Source organism: Petaurus breviceps, unplaced genomic scaffold, assembly GCF_028583685.1.
Source record: "Petaurus breviceps papuanus isolate PSGF00001 unplaced genomic scaffold, PetGlider_PUasm1.0 90845, whole genome shotgun sequence".
NCBI classification, from domain to species: Eukaryota; Metazoa; Chordata; class Mammalia; order Diprotodontia; family Petauridae; genus Petaurus; species Petaurus breviceps.
This window is the reverse complement of record NW_027187359.1, coordinates 8627750-8647772: the sequence shown is the minus strand read 5'-3', so window position 1 is coordinate 8647772 and position 20023 is coordinate 8627750. Positions and strand designations below refer to the sequence as shown.

General features: G+C 38.6%; 2 protein-coding genes and 1 pseudogene across 13 annotated transcripts in view; 2 read left to right on the top strand and 1 right to left on the bottom strand.

Annotated features, from left to right (window-relative positions):
* BABAM2 (BRISC and BRCA1 A complex member 2) overlaps positions 1 to 5663 on the bottom strand; it is a 602274-nt gene extending 596611 nt beyond the window's left edge. For 6 of the 7 annotated variants that reach the window (XM_069072105.1, XM_069072111.1, XM_069072109.1 and 3 more), the window contains exon 1: positions 4479 to 4632. The gene's annotated coding sequence lies outside the window, so the exon portion shown is untranslated. Of the gene's footprint in view, positions 1 to 4478; positions 4633 to 5309 lie in introns of those variants that run through there. The other variant, XM_069072106.1, reaches the window with a different exon arrangement.
* RBKS (ribokinase) overlaps positions 4855 to 20023 on the top strand; it is a 151278-nt gene continuing 136109 nt past the window's right edge. For 3 of the 6 annotated variants that reach the window (XR_011165246.1, XM_069072114.1, XM_069072116.1), the window contains exon 1: positions 4855 to 5082. Coding sequence is in view for 5 of the 6 variants with exons in the window: in XM_069072114.1 (XP_068928215.1) it covers positions 5006 to 5082 (77 nt within the window). In the remaining variant the exon portion in view is untranslated. The remainder of the gene's footprint in view (positions 5083 to 20023) is intronic. The other 3 variants (XM_069072115.1, XM_069072113.1, XM_069072117.1) reach the window with 1 other exon arrangement.
* On the top strand, positions 5263 to 18751 carry LOC138148972 (nuclear receptor-binding factor 2-like; annotated as a pseudogene).

Here is a 20023-nt window from a genome sequence, read left to right as displayed (position 1 = left end):
GGCAAGTGTTAAAAAATGTTTGCTGATTGAAAAATTACCTAATATATGTGAAAACACTAGAGTCCAATAAATGCTTACTCCTTTTCCCTGTCTATGAAAAGCCCAGAAAAAAAGAAGCTACTCAATCTTCTAAGCTCACACTATTTTTTGCCTTCCTAGGCTTTCACAAGAACCTTCCAAGAAAAAAAAACACTCCATTGGCTGCTCAGAACAGATACTCCACTGCTTCCCAAAGACAAAAAGGAATGACAGAAATACAATTCTACTCTTCTACTTAATAACTGGCTTTTATATTACCACTTACCACCTTCCAACCTGTAGGCAGAGTTAAAACTAAATGAGTTGTCAAAATTCAACCAGAGATTTTTTTTTTAAAGTAGAAGCACAAAAGCATCCATTTTATAAATCCAGCCAAGCTCACTTCACGATACACACTATGAATGCCTTTTAACAGGTTCTTACATGGACAACCATATTTTGTAAACAAATATTGAAAATGAACACATTTTTCTAATGCTCCAAAATAAGTAATAGCCCTAAATCACAATCCAATCATTTCTAGTGAGGTACAAGATAGAAAGAATGAGACAAACTAGGTTTCATTCTAACTTTTCATACTGGGCTTCAATTTGATCTGTGAAATGAGGAATTAGACTAATTAATCTCTAAGATCCTTTCCAAACTTTATTTTTTTTTGCCTTTTTTTGGAGGGCAATTTGGGGTTAAATGACTTGCCCAAGGTCACACGGCTAGTTTTTGTGTTAAGTGTCTGAGGCCGAATTTGAACTCAGGTCCTCCTGACTCCAGGGCCAGTGTTCTATTCATTGTGCCACCTAGCTGCCCCGATCCTTTCCAACTTTAAATCCTAATACCTAGACAAAGATAGAATTCATTAGGGAAGTTTCATAGGTATTTACCATAACAATAATAGTATTCAGGAGAGATGCCAAAGTGAATTTCCCGAAAGAGAGATGATAGATGATCGTGGCACTTGTAATAGAAAGTCAGTCAATAAATTTATTATGCACTTACCAAGTGTAAGGCACTGTGGTAGGTGCTAGCAGAGATACCAAGAAAGGCTAAGATAGGGTCCATGTCCTCAAGGAGGCCAATGAGTCAAAAGAGCTGGATTCGAGAAGCTACAGCCCTGACTCTTTAAGAGTTATGTAACCTTAGATAAGATCCTTAACTTTTCTGAGCCTCAGTTTCTTCATCTGAAAAACTGAGCCAATAATGTTTGTACTTCTTAAGTCACAGTTACTGGGAGAATCAAATGTGAAAACCTAGGATATGTAAAGGACTTTCTTTTAATAAGTTAAATAAATGTAAGTTACATTAAGTATTCTTATCACTGAAGGCTTCCGCTTATTCATAAGCACACCTTGTCCCTTATTCTACAGATACCATTCATTCCCACTACATAAATCAAAAATAGGGGGACTTGTTTAATTCTACCCAGACACTAGATGCTGTTTCCCACTAACATAAGCTCCTCCTTTTAAGTAGCTAGACCAGGCATGTTTTTCAAAGATTTATTTGTAAGAATGTAACTTGGGAAACCTGTTTCTCTTCCAATGCTGTTGAAAGAAACTAAGCAGTACAATTTTCCTACCCAAACTTTAAACACGTAAAGAAGAGCATCAATAACAAGAACTAGTGAAAAATGTGTTAGAAACAAAAAAGGTAATAAATGTCACTATGCAATTACGCACTGTGCTTGGCAGATAACCATTTCATAAGCATTTCCTTACCTGATTTCCCCCAATATTCTAAACATTCCTACTACTCCAGAAAAAATGTGAAGTAAAATTAGCATAAGTAGATTATCTTAAACAATGAACAAGATACAGAAACAACAACAAATGCAAAGGACTTTCAATTTGTTAAACTATCTTACATTTATAACAAATATCTACAGTTACACATTTCTAACTAAGCAACTTGTTTCACTCCAGTTCCTACAAAGGTCTAGTTAATTTAGATTTTACCAAATAAAAAAGATATTAAAATTAATAATGTTTCTTGATTTATTTTAAGGAGTGAATGTAGTTTCTTTTCTTCATTTAAACAGTCATGGCCTGTGAAGTTGATTTTTTGGCATCCAAATGCAAAACTTTATATCTATTCCTACTAGATTTTATTTTATGAAAATTCCAAGTCAACACTCTGGCCTGTCAAGATCCTTCTGGATCTTATCACTGTCATTGACCAAGACAGCTATCCCTACTAGCTTTGTTTCATCTGCAAATTTGATGAGAATACCAACTATGACTTAATTCAAGTCACTGATAAAAATATCAAACAGCACAAGGCCATGCACAGATCTCTGGAATACTTCACTGAAAACCTCCTTCCAGGCACTGAACCATTGACAACTACTCCTTTGAATCAAGCTATCCAACAAATTCTGAATCCATCTGATTGTGTATTCTAACCCATACAATATCTTTCCTTTCTCCACAAGAATAGTATGCTACTATATCAAAAATTTTAGGTAACATCTAGGTAAACTATATCTACAGAATTCTAATCTACTAGATTAGTAATCACATCAAAATGGAAATTAGTCTTCCATGACTCATTCTTGATGAAGCCATGATGGTTCTTTGTAATCACTGATTGATTCCCTTTTTAGATATTTACCAACTAATTTCTTTAATGACATATTCTAAAATCTTTTTTTAAGAACCAAAGTCAAATTCACTGGCCTATAATTTGCAAACTCCTTTATAGTAAAATATACATTAATGTAATGCACTTCAGTTAAAGATGCCTTCCATCCAGAGCAGGGAGATAAAGGCAAAAAGAAGTTATACAGACAATTCTCACTTTAGGTAAATTTGACTTTGTAAGGAATTCTGAAAGAAATCCATGTTCCAAAAAAACACTTATGTTAACTTGACTGTACAGCACTGTGCTCTCTCTTCCCTTCTTGCCCCTCCACTTGGTACTCTGTAGCCTCCCATCCCTACCACAAACAAAAATAAAAAACACCTGCCAAATGAAAGCAGGAGAGACCCCACTGCCACTGCCAGTTAGGGGTCTGGCTTGAGATCTTTGTCCAATTCACATTGTGTCCCAAGAGTGCCTGTCTTCCATCCTTCCTTGTGTGTTGGTCCCCTGCCCTATATATCTCCCATCTTCTCTTGTCTGTGTCCATGTCACCATATCCCTGGTCCATGAATTCTTCTTCCTGCTCTCAACTTCTTGGTTTCCAGCCCCCAGGCCCAAGTGGCCCCATTCCTGCCTACCTCCCTTCCCCACTCATCTAGTAAAACCACATTATGTAAAAACTGCTGTATGTAGAGGTCTGTGGAAAGGTCTACTTATGTGAAGCAAGAACTGTCTATATTATTTCCATAGTCAAAGGCTATTTCAGGGCTAACTATAAAGCTGATTTTGGCCTTGCAAACCAATGGGTAAGGGATCAACCACTGCTCATAGAAATGTTCCAAATGGACTGATTTATGAGGCCTATGTTGGCCCCCAAAGGTAAGCCCACTTATACTGTGCCACATCGAGGCCATGAAAAGTAGAAGGGTGAGGGGAAAGGATATGTGTTGAATCACTGAAACCTCTTGCAGAGCCCAGGGGAGAGTGTACATATGTCACAACCCAGCAAAGGGCATGGGAGAAAACCCTCTAGAAAGAGGAAAAAATTAACTAGTCCCTCTCCAGGGTACCTCGAAGGTAGTTTTGAAATGAAAATTTCATTCAGCTCAACCAATAATAATTATGATAGTAACAGCTGGTGTTTAGATCGTACTTCAAGGTTTCCAAAGTGCTTTAGAATCCTAGGATCACAGGCTGACAACTAGAAGGGATCAAAAAGGTCTAGTCCAACCCTGTCCTTTAACAGATGAACAAACTTAAATTGTTGACTTGTCTAAAGTCACAAGGTGATAGAAAGTAGAGGCAGGATTACATGATCTCATTTGAGCTTCACAACTACCCTGGGAACTAAGCGAAATACAGACTCTGCCTCTCTCGGCCTAATTTCTACATCTGTAAAATGGGAATAAGAACTTGCATTCGTTGCGCGCTTTAAGGTTTGTAACTGCGTCTTACATCTAATTTCTCATTTGCTTCTCACAACAGCCCTGGGATGCATGTGATAGTATTATTACTGTCTGGGGTCAACCCCGCTAGTGTCTGAGGCGGGATTCGAACCCAGGTCTTCCTGACTCCAGGTCCTGCGTTCAAGGCCCTCTGAGCCACGCTCCTTAGCAATTCAGGTTTCCCAAGTCACATCTGGTGAGGGCCTGAGGCTGGACAGGCCTAAAAGGAAGGAAGACGTGGGCCTGGTGGGTTCAGTCTGAAGGGAAATATCGCGCGGGGGTGGGGAGGGGGGAAAGGAGGCGCCTGGGCGGGCCGGGGGACTCTCTCAGGAGAAAAGGCGGCGCCCTCCGGCCACCCTCCTGCCGTCACCTGTACAGTTCCGTTCCCCACCGCCCGCAACCGAATCCCACACCGAGTACCTGCGACTACAGTCCGACAGACGCAGACACCGGCTACAACGCGCGCGCCGAGCACACTCCCCGAGCGCGCCCCCGCCCGCAACGCGCAGCGCCGTTCGGGGACGTGCGCGCCCCCGTGACAGCCCGCCTCAAGGCTAGCGACGTGCGGGCTCCCGAATATCGAAAAATCATGGAGGTTAGGGGGGTGGGTAGTCAAGTCAGTGCCTGAATGTTCCCCTCCCCCACCCCACTTTCTACTCACTGATAACCAAATAAACAGATAACCTCGAACTGGGCCCGAAATGTGAGGAAGGAACGCACTTAGGGGTGGAAACCCTAACGGAAGAGGAATAGAACAGCCGGAGAACTAATTTATATCAGGCACTTGGAAAGATGCCCGCCGATGGCGGGGAGGGGGGGAAGGGAGGGAGAAGCGAAAGGCCCTCGTCTCGTCGTCTAGGAGGGGAGGGACGAGGTATACCTTACTCAGAGGTGGAGGGCAAAGGGCAAAGTTCAGTGCCAATCCGCTGGCCTGACTTGTGCTCACTATGGCAGCCTGCGCGGCGGGGCTACAACCGGACTCGGCTGTGGTGGTGGTGGGCTCCTGCATGACCGACTTGGTCAGGTTAGTGCCTGGGGACGCCGCTGACAGGGAGCCCGCTGGCGGCCCGGGGCGGGCAGGCTGCCCTTGGCTCCCGAGCAACGAGCCGGTAGAGAAGGCTAGGGAGGGAGGGTCGAGAGGAATCTAAAACGAGGCCCCGGCCGTCTCCCGTCGTCCGCCTCTGTAGCTGGCCCCTGGACCCAGATGGCTCAGGAGGAGAAGGTGCGGCTGGTGAGCTAGCACAGCCCTACCTCACTTTATCCACAACACTTGCAAGTCATGGTACCACCTTCCCGAGTTCATGGTCCTCTTCCAGAACGAAGGAGAAACAACAGCATGAGGCCCAGAGAGGTGAACTGACCACCTAGAGTCCTCCCTCAAATTAGGGGCAGAGTCAAGATTGGAATCCAGCACTCTTCCCCTTGCAGCACCCTGCCTTCACTAGGCGCATAATAGGCCGTTCATAAATGCTTGTCAATTGATTCTCCCCCTCCCCCCCAGATGGAGAAATGCAAAGATGCTTTTACATCATTGGTACAAATAATGACTGCCAGCATTTCTGGAGCTGTTGCTTCAGCTAACTAAACATTTATGTGCCAACTCTGCAGGGAACTGGAAATACCAAAAGAAAAATAGCAGCCAACATTCTAGGAGGGAAAGGTGGATAAGATAATTGGGGGAGAAGACTTGTACATAGATAGTATCATGGATCTAGAGCTGGAAGGGGCCTTCAAAGCCCTGTACTTCCAACACTCCCAACCTCTTATCCAGAAGTGGAAATGGAAGCCCAGGGAGGTTAATTGGCCTAAGGTCACACGTAATTAATACCTAGAATTAAGAATCTAGATCCTTTGACTTTGTGCCCCATTGCCTCTCAAGAGAAAATAACCCAAAAATAAGTGTGATGGGAGGTGGGGGAGGGTGCAATATCTTTGGATCATACATTTGGAACTGGAAAAGAGGCCTTTGAGATCATCCAGTTCAAACCCTCTTACAGAAACTTCTTATTGTCTTAAGAAACTTCTTATCTCCATAAGAAACTTCTTTAACTGGATTGGACTGGATTATCTTTAAGGCCCCAACAGCTTACCTGGAAAATAATTTTTACTAAAGTGGTCATTGGAGAAGCTGGAAACATGAACGAGACTTTACCACCAGAACTTCATCTTAATTTAATACAATTCAACAAACATTTCTTAATGCAGGGTGTTGTACTAGAATGAAATGAAAAAAACTACCTTCAGAAAGCTTACAGTCTACTAAATGGGTGTGGCATATATACAGAGATTTCAACCTAGAACATGGCACAACCAATTTAGACTTAAGTTTTCTTATCTGTAAAATAAGGTTATATGACCCGTAACATCCCTAATAGTGAAAAATCTATATTCTCAGTTTAAAGCAAAGTAATGAGTGATTGAAGCAAAGGAGTGTTTCAGGTGAAGTACTCTGGAAAAACTTGGAGAGAGAAAGAATACTTTCATTTTGGGGGAATGAAGGTAGCCTTCACAAGAGTAGTGACAGCTGAGTTGATCCTTGAAGGAATAAGTTCCTTTTCCAAAGATGAGGAAGTACATTACTGACATGAACACCCTGCATAGACACACCATGTGAGGAGATAGCTAATAGTTCAGTTTGGCTAGAACTTAATATATAGGAGTACTATTAAAAAAAAAAAGGCTGGAAAGAGAAAGTGGAGCCTTGGAGGGACCCATTGTAAGTTCTTCCTTTACAATGTATGAACTAAAAATGAGAGAGGCCCAAGCAAAGATTCATAGGATCCTTGAATTGGAAGAAATCAGGATCTCAGAGTTAAAGGGACCTCAAAGTATATAAAGTATAATTCAAACTCCACCCAAGTTACGAATCCCATCTGTTGAATCGCCCAGCCACTGTCTCAATATATCTGCAGTGATGATGAATTCATCCCCCCATTTAATGGTTAGAAGATTTTAAATTATATCCACAAGAGTTGCGCCTAGAATTGGGCAGTTTTTCAAATGTATGAAGACTTTTCATATCTCATCCTGCCCCCTACACCTCAAGACTTCTCCAGAATAAACACTCCTAGGTTCTTCCAAAGGCATGGTTTCAAATCTTCACCATCTTCCTCTCTCCATTTTGCCAGTATCATCATATTGATTTTAGATCATGTGGATTAAATTGCTATAGTACTAGTACTTCTGTAGCATTTTGTATTTGAAGTGAATATGAAATATCTATCTGGAATATAACGGAGAACTTGAACTAAGTTTGCTTGGGAGGCCAGTGATTCTTAAACAATTTCTACTTGACCTATTGTCCAAGTCAGTTGTTTCTGGTACCAGAAGGCTTATGTTTTTAAAAAATCTTAATGTTTTTCTCATTTTCTTGCTATTTCATGAAGTCATTGATTTCTTTTTCATACCTTCTAATTTTCTGGGGTTTCTTCTAATTTTACTTGGATAAAGTAAACCACTTTCTTTTCTAAACCATTTGTTCTCCTAATTCTTTCCTCAAGGATTTCAATTTGTTATCTGTGACTGCAGTGTTTACCGAATTACTTATTCCTAGAGCTGCAGTAAGTTTTTATACTGGTCGCTCTCTTCTTTGATTTAACTCATCACTCTAGCTTTAATTCCTGAAATGGGTAGGGCCAAGTTCCTCCCACTGCTATGATTTTCAGTGGGGTGGTGGTCCCTGTTGGTCTTACCTCGAGTCACCTAAATTCTTGCATATATACATATATATACACACACACCTACTGGCCCCAAATTTTTGAGGGTCAGAGTGGTAGGACTGAGGAAGCTCTGTAGCAACTTAGTACAGAGTACTGTGAACTTTGGAGCCCTAGACTTGAGCACTTCTGTGCCACAATGCTCACTGAAGCTCTTCAGGGTCCTGGAGTTTTCTAACTACCTTGTAGATTTCTGGTTCCCTGGTGCTTTCTGAAGAAAACCTATTCCTGCTCCCTCAGGAACCTTGCAGGCTACAAGATTTTCAAGCCCATCATAGCCTCACCAAGAGGCTATAAGCTTATTTGCCTAAACTGGCATTTTTTTGCCTATGGGCATCTGACTGTTTTTTTTGGGGGGGGGGGAGTGAGGGAGTGAAATTTTGGGTAGAGAAAGTCACTCATTGTAGTTTCTTACTGACTTTACTGATCATTTTTTGGTCTGGTAAAAAATAGAGGTCTTTGCTAGAGTAGCTACGTTGAAACTGGGCTGAATGCCTCCTGTTGAAGCATCCATGATGGCTGTAAGTTTCTTAACTTTACAATTTAAAAGGAATGAAACTTACTCAAAAATCAAGTACAGAAAAAATATATAAATCACTTATATATATACAATAGCATATTGTTTTAATATTTCCATTGAGGCAATGAAATATGTGGGGTTAGAGCATTTCAGATTTTTCCTTTGTCATTATCATACTTGTATCATTCTTATTTGTGTATATATCTTATTAGGCAACTAGGTAGTGCAAGGGATGGAGTGCCTGGCCTGGAGTCAGGAAGACTTATCTTCCTGAGTTCAGATGCTATCTCAGACCCTTACTAGCAATATGATCTTGGGCAAGTCACTTAACCCTTTTTTGCCTCAGTTCATAATCTGTAAAATGAGCTGGAGAAGGAAATGGCAAACCACTCCAGTATCTTTGCCAAGAAAACCCCAAATGGGGTCACAAAGAGTTGAACTGGACTGAAAAATGACCAAATGAGAACAATTGTCTTATTCCCATTTTCAACTGTAAATTCCATGAAGAGAGTGGCTAAATTTTTGCTTCCATTTCTAGAAATTTAAACATGGTAAATACTTAGTGAATGTTTGTTAAATAATCAGAAGGTTAACTCTCTATTTGGCAAGTAGATGGTACAGTGGATGGAGCTTTGGGCCTTGAGTCAGGAAGACCGGGGTTCAAATCCAGTCTCCGGACACTAGCTGTTTGAACCTGGGCCACTCATTTAACCTCTGCCTCACTTTCCTCAAATGTAAAAAAATGGGGATAATAATAGCATCTACTCAATCTGTAGTGTATCTAATAACTAAGATAGTAAGTCCAAGGTAAGGCTTAGGTAATTATTATGGGACATTTGGGCCTACATATAGCATTCACATTACTGTTCTCTTTATTATACCGCTCACTGCTAATTCAGCCACTGTTTTCAAAGACTGTGCCCACACTTTGGAGTTTCCTTACATGTAAAACCTTACATCTAGAACCCCCATGACAAGCTGCTTTAAGTACTTCAATAACAAAACCACTTTGGCTGGAATTCAAGATCAATTCTACTTTGAATGGAATTTTAGTAATTGAATTGATGATTGGTGTTCTATTATGGAATGTGTACTGAATATTCCACATGTCCCTTTTCATTTCTAATAAATGTGACCAAAAAGTAGTAGTCCTGGTGGTAATCTTACAGATTTTAGCATAGTAGTCATTCATGGTCATTTGTGTCACTGACCATGCCTTGCCTTTGCAGATAATTTTCAAAAATCATGACACATATTAACATTCTATATAATCATTATAATATACAGTCTTCATTGATCCTACTAGTTTTTGCCAGTGCCAGCTTTCTCACATCTCCTAAATTCTACCTCCCCAGGATTATGCATGCATACATATGTATATAACATATATACACACACAAATATGTATGCATATCTAACCATGGTCTCACTCCTGTGTTTCAGTCTAGCATTATCAGCTGTCTTTTGGACATCTCCAACTGTATTTCACATAGGTGTGTCAAACTCAACATGTTTTAAATGAAACTTTACCCCCAAAATCACCCCTCTTCATGATTGACTTATTCCTTTTGTTAGCACTATGATCTTTCCCATCATTGGCTTAAAACCACAGAATTATCCTTGACTATACAGTTTCCTTCACTTCCCATAACCCAGTTAGTTACCAAGTCTCAATAATTCTATTTCCATAAAATATGAACTCTTGTTTGGCATTAAAAAGTACTTCACAACCTGACTCCAGTCTATCTATCCAGACTGATTTTATGCATCCCACCATGAACTCTACATTCCAGCCAAATTGAACTGCTTGCTTTTCCATGTGACTCTATGCCTTTCCATAGGCTACCTACATATACACACCTGGAATGCCCTTTTTCCTCTTTGACCTCTTAGAATCTTAAAGTTCCTTCAAGGTTCATCTCAGGTACCAATTTAGAAGGCTTTTCCTGATTCTGACCCTCCCCTCTCCCCCATTTAAAATGGCCTCTCCTCCTACAAATTACTTTGCATATATTTGTCTTATCTATACATAGCAAATACTCTGGCCTCACTGTACCACCCTGAAGGTACATCGTCCCTCAGGATTTTAGGGTTAACTCTATAATGCTATTGGCTCAAGCCCCCAATCCCGTATATTTTCACTCACACACTCTTAGTGACCAGTGATTAGTTCACTAATTTCATTTAACCAATTAATCTTTTTTCACTTTTAGACTGAGATATTTACTTCTAAAATATAGTAAGAGCAGAAGTACTAATGTTTACCCTTCCCCTAGTACCAGGGAAATGTACTGTCTCCTCTGCCACCTCAAGCTAGGAGATTGGGCTCAAACTTAACCCAAATTCTACTTAGAATTGATCCTATCAAGTTCTAGCCCAAATATAGTCTCATTGCTAAATGAGCACCTGTCTTAGCTACCAACAGACTCAGTGCTGAAGGCAATTCTTCATTCCTTGAGGGATTAATGCTGAAGTGTATGTAAAACCCAGACTGGGCTTCCTTGCTTAACCTCCATCTCCATCTCCTATACCTAAAATAAAAGGCCAGCTGCCAAGGCAGAGGACTGAAACCCATATTCATGGGCCACATAATCACCTAGGATGGAAAGAGCCTGAAGAAGACTCTTCCATTGTCTCTCTTATTTCACTGCCAGGCAAGAAGTCAGAAGAAGAAAAGGACCAGGTTCTGGTCAACCAGTACTTTTTGAGTGAACCCCCAATTTCAGGTACACAACCAGTCAAAAAGATTCCTCTTTGGGGCAGCTAGGTGGCATAGTGAATAGAGCACTAGCCCTGGAGTCAGGAGGACCTAAGTTCAAATGTGACCTCAGACACTTAACACACACACAAACAACTAGCCATGTGACCTTGGGCAAGTCACTTAACCCCAATTGCCCTACCTTCCCCCCTCCAAAAAAGCAAAAACAAAAACAAAAAAGATTCATCTTCATCATAAGGCTAACAGACCAAAACAGTTATGAGATGTCTGCATCAGCCTAGCATTCTACACATACTCATAGTACATACCAAGCCAAGTACATACTTGGCTAGTCCCCCTTAGAAGTGTAAATGTTTACTTTCAATCAAATGTAAACTCCTTGGAAGCAAGGACTATTATTTTTTCTTCTTATCCCTAGCACAATGCCTAATACATAATAGTCACTTACTGAATAAATGAATGAATATAAGCATCTCCCTAAATGCAGCAAATATGCTAAGTTCCTATCTACATTGAATCCTATGAAAAACAAAGAAGCTAAGTATGTTAAATCTTTGGGAGCCCTGAGCATATAGTTAGTTCCATACTTGCTTAATGTCTTAAAAAAATATTTTTTATTTAATACCCTTTGTCTTAAACCAAACATGAATACATCACATTTGTTTCAGCCACCTACCTATTGAGCCCTCCCTTGAGACAAAAACAGAGTTTTTACTATAGAGATCACAATGGTATATAGTATTCTGACATAGTAGTTCCTCACCTCTCTGCTCTGAGAAAATGTTTTCAGGGACCTTTATTAAATTTTCTATTACTCCTTTTAGGAGTCTTTTCATTCACATTGTTCTCTTGGTTCTGTTTATTTCATTTTGCTGTAGCATACTTCTCTGATTCTTCGTATTATTTCCTACTATACAGTATTATTCATATATAAAAAATGTTCAACCATTCTTGAATCAGTGGATGCCCAGCTTTGTTTCTAATTCTTTGTGATCACAAAGTGCTGCTACAGATATTTTGGAAATATATTGAATTTTTGTCTCTGTCTTTGATTTCCTCAGGTTATAATATATGCACAGTACTATAGTATATAGATAGTGTAGTCACTTCTTGTGACTACAATTGGTTGGACAAATTCACAGTGTCACCTAAAGTGTATTTGTCCTTCCAAAGCATCTCCAACATTGATTGTTGCCATTTTTTCATCTCTGCCAACTTACATAGTTAGTTTCAGGTGAACTCTAAGCAATTTTAATTTGTATCTTATTAGTGATTTAGGGCATGTTTTCACTGGGTTATTTGTGGTTTGCAGTTCTTTTGAAAACTATAAATCCTTTGGTCACATATCTGATTGGGAAATGGCTTCTAGTATGATATATTTGTTTCAATTCCCTGTATGTTTTGGATATCAGAATTTTATTGGTGATATGTTTAGTAAATATTTTCCCACTTTTCCAGTTTTTCTGATTCTATTTTATTTATGCAATGGCTTTTTAATATTATACTAAAAATAAACTATTTCATCTTTTTTTTTTTTTTAAGCAATCAGGGTTAAGGAACTTGCTCAAGGTTACACGGCCAGTTATTTCTGGGTGTGGTCCTAAGTATCTGAGCCCAGATTTATTTCATCTTTTATGATTCCCTCTATCCCACAGTTAGTTTAGAAAAGCACCTGATTTTGTTATTTTCTAAATTTTTTATTGTGTGGCATTTTATACTCAGGCTGCATATCTATTTTGAGCTTATGTGGCATGATATAAGGTCCATGCCTATTTGCAGAGTTAATATATGACATATGACCTTTAATTGATGATTTTATTTTTTATGAAATATGTCACATTCTTTTACGTAAGAGTACATATCCTGCTTCAATACCTCTAAGCTTGCTCTGTAGGGATCTCACTGAAAACCTATGTTTTTGATGCTATAATCATTTTTATGGCGGTAAGCTATGATGTCAGACAGAAAATTATGTTGTCGTTTTGCACATTGGTAATTTAAAATGATAGCATGTGAGATAAGACTCATGTTCACTCATGCTTTTAAATTTAATCCATATAGAGTGAGGAAATGATTGCCTAATTCTCAGGAGATTTTAGTTGGGTAACAGAATAAATTAATTAAGAAGGCTTTAGATTCAAAGCAGGTGATAAGTTGGCCAAGGTTGTTTTGGTTTGCTTTTTTTTCTTTTAAATCAACTATATATAGTTTTGTTGTCTACTTGGAAACTGCTGACATTTTAACATAGTGCAGTACCGAAAACCACTTTCATTGTGCTTTAGCCTAATATAACCCTTCTTTCCAGTCATACTTTCACCAGATTCAAAGCCAAATTAAATTCAGTCATTAAAAAAATAAAACTTAGTAGCTGTGTGACCTTGGGCAAGTCAGTTAGCCCCAGTTGCCCTGCCTTCCCCCCTCTAAAAAGACAAAACAAAACAAAATCAAATTTTTCCTACTTGTGAGAAATTAAATCACCTTTCATCCACATTTAATTGATCTCAAAACACCCATAGGGTTTTTTTAAATATTCTAATAAGACTTTTTCTGTTAGTTGTACAATTTAGTATCATAATTATTAGTTCATTGGAAATCAGCTAAATTCACCCCATTGATAAACTATTAACAAAGCAAATCTCACCATAAGGACAGATATACATGGTCCTAAGACTGTTTTGTCTCCTGAAGGAGCATCAAATGTCTAGAAAAATTCTGATATGGACCCCAAGAAGAGAAAATTTAAAGTGGAATATTTTTTAGGAAATGAGTTTAGATAGAATTCATAAGGTTCGAGGCTAGGACTTTAGTTTTTGTAGAAAGTGGGATATAGGTATAAAGTAAGAGACAGTAGTAAGCCTATAGTCATACATAAAGGGAAGCAATTGTAATAAACAGTAGTTGTGAATAGAGGACAGATAATCATGGTATATTGGGTAAAACAAGCCAGGGATAAACTAATCCACTTCCATCAAGGGCTACAAGTAAGCTGGATTCATTGTGATGATTGAATCTTCCCCAATTTGGGTATGGGTATGGAGGAGAAGCTAAGAAATAACTGCATAGGGGTCAGAATCATGATGTGAACAAGCCAAGCTTTAGATATGTAAGTCAGAGCTGAAATGCTTAAAGGGAGAGGTAATGCCTGCAGGAGAAATAGTGTCAAAACCAAGAATTGAGTCAAGGTCAGCGAAGGCAGGTGGCAAAAGGTAAAGTCCAGGGTTCAAGTTATAATAGTCCAATCCTTGAAAAATAACTAAGTGCCAGCAGGTTTCACAGGTTGTACTAAGTGCTTTCTTTGCAGCTTTGTTGGTCTGTAAGTATTATGTGCATGTGCATACCCTTGACCCTGAGAATACTTTCATGCTCAGCATTTTGTGGACATAATCCAAAAAGTTAGAATGACTGTAAAAGACCTGTCCTAGGGTTATAGCAATAGGAACAGAGAAAAGAGATTGAATGCAAAGGTGGAATTAAAAAGACTGGATAACATTAACTATGAGAAGTGAGGTAGATGGAAGAGTGAATAATAACCCCAAAGTTTCATACTTGAGAGACTGAGCAAATGACACTATAGAAAGAAACAGTGAAATTAGGAGGAGAAAGTTTAGGGGAAATGATAAAATTAGTTTGGGTTCCCTTATCTTAAAGTGCTATTAAGGTATGAATCTAGGCAGCTGAAGATGAAGGTCTAGTACTGAAAAGTGAGGAGAGCTTGTAGATTTAGAAGTAATCTGTGCTGAGGCAGTGATTGAAATTGGATATAAATGAGCTTGACAAGAAAGAAAATATAAAGATAAGAGGGCCAAGGCCTGACAGTTGGAGAACTCTCAAAGTAAGAGTTCAGAAAGAAACAGAATGTGTGTTTTAGAAGGGTAAGGTTCTCTGAACCTTAGACCTTTGTTGTTTTTGTAACTAGGGGAGGAGAAAGTAGTGGGAAAAAATTGTCACCAATATCAAACACAACAGAGATCAAGAAGGATGTTGTCAAGTGAGCCTGGAGGAAACATTTTCTTACATGATCACTATGTCCAGGTACATCCACAATCTGGACTTTATCGACACATACCCCATATCCACAATTCTAAGTGCAGGAATTCACCTTGGACAGCTCCAGAATGCCTCTTAGAATAAAAATAAATGAAGAGTCACTGCAGCCAGAGTAGCATCAATAATATATTATTGTTTGTCCCACAGTTTTCAATCTTTGTGTCAGAGGAGGCAGTCGAGGCAGGTCTTGATGTCTTTTGAGAGCTAATTAATTTTTGGACTTTAAATAAAATGATAAGCAATGATAAACCTAACAAACTTTGTTAGCCAGTTTCCTCTACAGCATCTTTAGTAGTAATGATAATAATTCACATTATTTAGCACTTTAAATCCTACAAAATACTTTCTACACAACAACTTTGTGAGGTAGGTAGTATGCATATTATTACCCATATTTTATGGGTTAGCATAAGGAAGCATAGAGAAAGTACATGATGTTCTCAAATCCCATAGCTAGTAAATGTCAGAACTAGAATGTGAAGTGCCAATGCCAGTACTCTTTTTATTATAGCAAAACCTTCTTAATAGTTTACATCAGTTGTGTCAAATAAAAATGAAGGTAGTAAACCATATGTAAGGATCTCTGTGACCTACATAGTAACTAAGAAAACCACATATTAACATCTATTTTCTCTTGTATTTTTATTTTGCTAAATATTTCCTAAATGCATTTTCATCTGTTTCAGGCTACACTCAGGAATGTTGCAGGTCACATACAGGCCATGTGTTTGACACTTTTGGTCTACACCAGACCTGCACAACTTGACAGTAGATAGGGGCCAAAATTAAAATAGGCTAAACTTTGGGCTGCATATAGGTTTTTAGTGGCTTGTTTTCCAACTATTTTGCAAATAAACCTTATTTAGAAAGGGAAATCTCAATATCAATTACACTTATTAAGATTTTCATTTATCACGAAATCACATTAATGTTTAAAAAAATTTACTTTGCTAAACAGTACAAGTTTAATACAATTTTCAGACTTTCTTCCTGTTTACATTCCTCAGTTATCACTAGAATTACAAAGGGATAGCCACATGAAATAACTTGCTTATTCAGGAAAGGTAGAAAGCCCAGCAGATCTCTAATGAAACCCCTCATTTTCTGACATCGTGGAAGCCATCTGCCAAGCATGGTCTGAGAGCCAATGCGTACCTAGGTCTCAGCAGTTTAGTTCTGCCCCTGAGAAGCCCTCAGCAGCAGGGGTCTTCAGCATGGACCCAGACATTCTACTTTTTCTCTTTAAGTAGAGGAAAAACCCAACAAAGCCCCAAAAGAACAATAGAAGAGCAGTCAATGCTGATCAGAAGCAACACATAGAGTGACTGATAGATGAAAGGTTGAGAAGAGAAAACAAACAGCTCCAATTTGAAAAGGCGAGACTCTAAAAGACTTCACTTGAAAAGGAATTGGATGTAGATACTGACTATAGAAAAATCTGAGTTATGGAACGTGCTGCCACCTTCAGAGACTACCTGGCAGGAGTTTGCAGCACATAGAGGGAAAGCCAAGGACATTCCCACCCCCGGCCTTACTCCCTTGGACTTTTTCTCCCCAGAGCTCCTACTTCTGGAGATCCCCAAAGATATTCTAAAAGGACTTATGAATAGCCAGATGGAAGGACATAAGGGGCTAAAACAGTGGTGGTAAGGAAGAAGAAATCATACAGTTAATGTAGCAAAAGGGAAGCCCACAAAGCTAGGGATGGTCCAGTCCAGGTGAATGATGCCCTGATGAACCACTGTAAGAGAAGATACCTGGCCACAACTTAAAGAATGGTCACTGAAACATCCAGCCCAGGCAAGTAATTGACCAGGGCTGAGGACACTCTAGATGGCAAACACTAACCTCAAAGGTCTATTTCTCCTGATTCAAACCAAATGGCAATCCAGAATAACTTTTCAACCAACATTTATTTTCCTTCTCAATTTTAGGGTTATGCTATATAAATTTACCCTATGATATTGTAAAGGATAATGCAAAATTGAATTAATAACAGGAGCCCAAGAATAGCCTTGAGTTGGAAAGATGCTTTCTATCATGCATTAAATGCATGCATTTTGTTATGCACAATTTATTAATTCTAATAAGACATGTCACTTATATGCCATCCTAAATGATCCTACATGAGCCACACTTTGCACTTCTCTCAACGTGATGATATCCTCAAGACTATCAGGAAAAATGTTTGAATTTCCACTTTACGAAGAAAGGAGCCAAATTATTCTGCTCTTTTTTAAAACTCTCGATTTATATAATTAATCAGGGTATATCATAACTTTTAACTTTTTGTTTGCTGTATTAAAACGTCATGCATCATTTAAAAAAAAATACCTAAGGAATTATCCCTTTGTTTTGAATGGTGCATAAATGGAAGTAATGCTAGTTGATAGAATTTAATTGCAAGAAATTAATAAAAATTTGTTTTATTAAAAAATACATAAAAATTTTAATAGCTGGCATTTGTATAGGTTTTCAAAGTATATTACAAATATCTTCCCAACAACCTTTAGAGGCAAATATTGTTATTCTTACTTTCCGGATGAGGAAACTGAGGCAGGCTGAGTTTAAGTAACTTGCCCAGAGTCACACTTCCTCACTTCTCCTAAATCTGCCCCTGACTATCCTTACTAGGCCATGAGTTCCTTCTTATTCTATGAATTCATCACCGTGCTCTGACCTCACCTTCCTAACATCTGAAGATAGATTTGAACTAGTGTCTTCCTGTTCATCGTTTATAATACTAATCCTGTTATACCATTTATAGATAAGTCCTCACTCTTCTCTGCACTTCCCCCAGTCAAATATAAGTTCTTTTAAGAAAAAGACTATGTTATGTTTTAATCTTATGTGTTCTTAGCACCTAGCATGGTGTTTTGTAAGCATTAAATGTTTTCATGGTGTTCTCCTAATAGCAGGATATTGAGAGCACCAGCATTAAGTATTACTTTTCGATGGCTTATAGATAAATATTAAACACTAAGGAAAAAGCTCTAGCATAGTGCACATGGTGACTTAATTAATCACATAGTTCAACAGTTCCACAAGAGGCTATCAGTAGCATTTGTAAATGCATAGCTATAGAATTGGTTCAACCTTGTTACTCCTTCAGTAATAACAAGAGCTACCTGAGAAACTGTTTTAAATTGAGCCTTAGTGGCATTTTGTGTGATAGCATATAGCTATCACACTCTGCAGTAAAATTATACAGTAAAATATCAATGTCAATAAATAGTAGTTTATGTTCATTGTAGTATACTAGCATCGACTCAAAAGGCTGGGAAATCCTTATGCTAATTGTTATTCAGGCATTTTCAGTCCTGTCCAACTCTTTGTGACCCCATTTGAGGTTTTCTTGGCAAAGATACTAAAGTAATTTGCCATTTCCATCTGTAGCTCATTTTACAGATGAGGAAACTGAGGCAAACAGGGTTAAGTAACTTGCCCAGGGTCACACAGCTAGTAAGTGTCTGAGGCCAAATTTGAACTCGGAAAGATGTCTTCCTGACTCCTGGTTCGACATTCTATCCACTCTTCTACTTAGCTGTCCCCAGTGCTCAAGGTTACTAGAAAAAAAACAAGAAGCAGTTGAGTAGTCCCAGGAAGACTTCAAGCTCTAGCTCTTGTTCTTGTATTTTTAGAGTAAGTGTATCATGGATTGTACCTTTTTTATCTTAGAGCTGGGTGAATACCAAACAATACTGATATAGTAACAGTGAAAATTTTATATTTTTCCTTTTTCAATCAGTTATCTTATATATCAAAATTATGTAGAATATTCTAAAATATTTCTATAACTTCTGTTATTTTTATTAGGACATCATTTAGTCATAATACCGTGTTTCCCCGATAATAAGACCTATCCCGAAAATAAGCCCTCCCCTTACTGTGTAAGATTCCTCTAAAATAAGCCCTCCCCCGAAAATAAGCCCTATTGAGACTGCTACTGTAGTGAAGGTGATCCCCTGCGCTACACGCTACATTACAGTACCCTCTGTATGCATCGTCCCCTCCCCCCCCCGTGAAATGCACGCCACGCTCTGAGCTGCATCCAATCAGAGCTGCAGCAGTGAGCGCATCATCCTGTTCTTTATTGAATTCATTATTGAATAAAGGTACATTTTTTTGTTCACATTTACCTGTTTATTAAAATTGCTGTCAATGTTCATTAAAATAAGCCCTCCCCTGAAAATAAGCCCTCTGGTGTTTTTCTATCCAAAAAATTTAATAAGACAGTGTCTTATTATCGGGGAAACACAGTAAGCTTATAATCCTAGAAAGTAGGAATTCTGTGAAACAAGAGAAAGTGGTTAAAGAAATAATTAAATGCAATTAACACGGAAAGTCCCTCAGTAAGTGACGATTGTTTGTAACACCTAGTGCAAGGTTGCAAATGGTCTGCAATCTCCGGATGTTTGCTTTCTCTGTGTGTGCTATGTTGGTCATCTGAATTTTGGGGAAGGGAGAGTGAGACCATGTTCCTCCAAGTGTCTTATGTGCCTGCTGTCATGTAATAAGACCAAGACTTAGCCAACTCTCATTCTGTTTCAAATATAAGGAAACTAAAAGCTTAAAACTAACTTTCATTGTTCCAGTGTTTGCCGTATCACTAATTTGCCTATTCTAAAACTGACATGTTAAATAACTTTATATCTTCTTAAAATTTTGTACATTCTTCAATTGATTTATGGTTTCTTCACTTTGGATACTTTGTCCATTTGGTTTTTCTTGTGTCAATAGTAAGACCAAATTCTTTCGAGGGATTAAAATCTCAGGAGATTCTGCAGTGTTACAGTATTTGATTCAATGACCACTTTGTCATCTAAAAGAAAAACATCTAGAGAACTTTATCATCGATTAGAAATCACTCTTCAGAGGCGGCTAGGTGGCTCAGTGAATAGAGCACCAGCCCTGGAGTCAAGAGGACCTGAGTTCAAATCTGGCCTCAGACACTTGACACGCT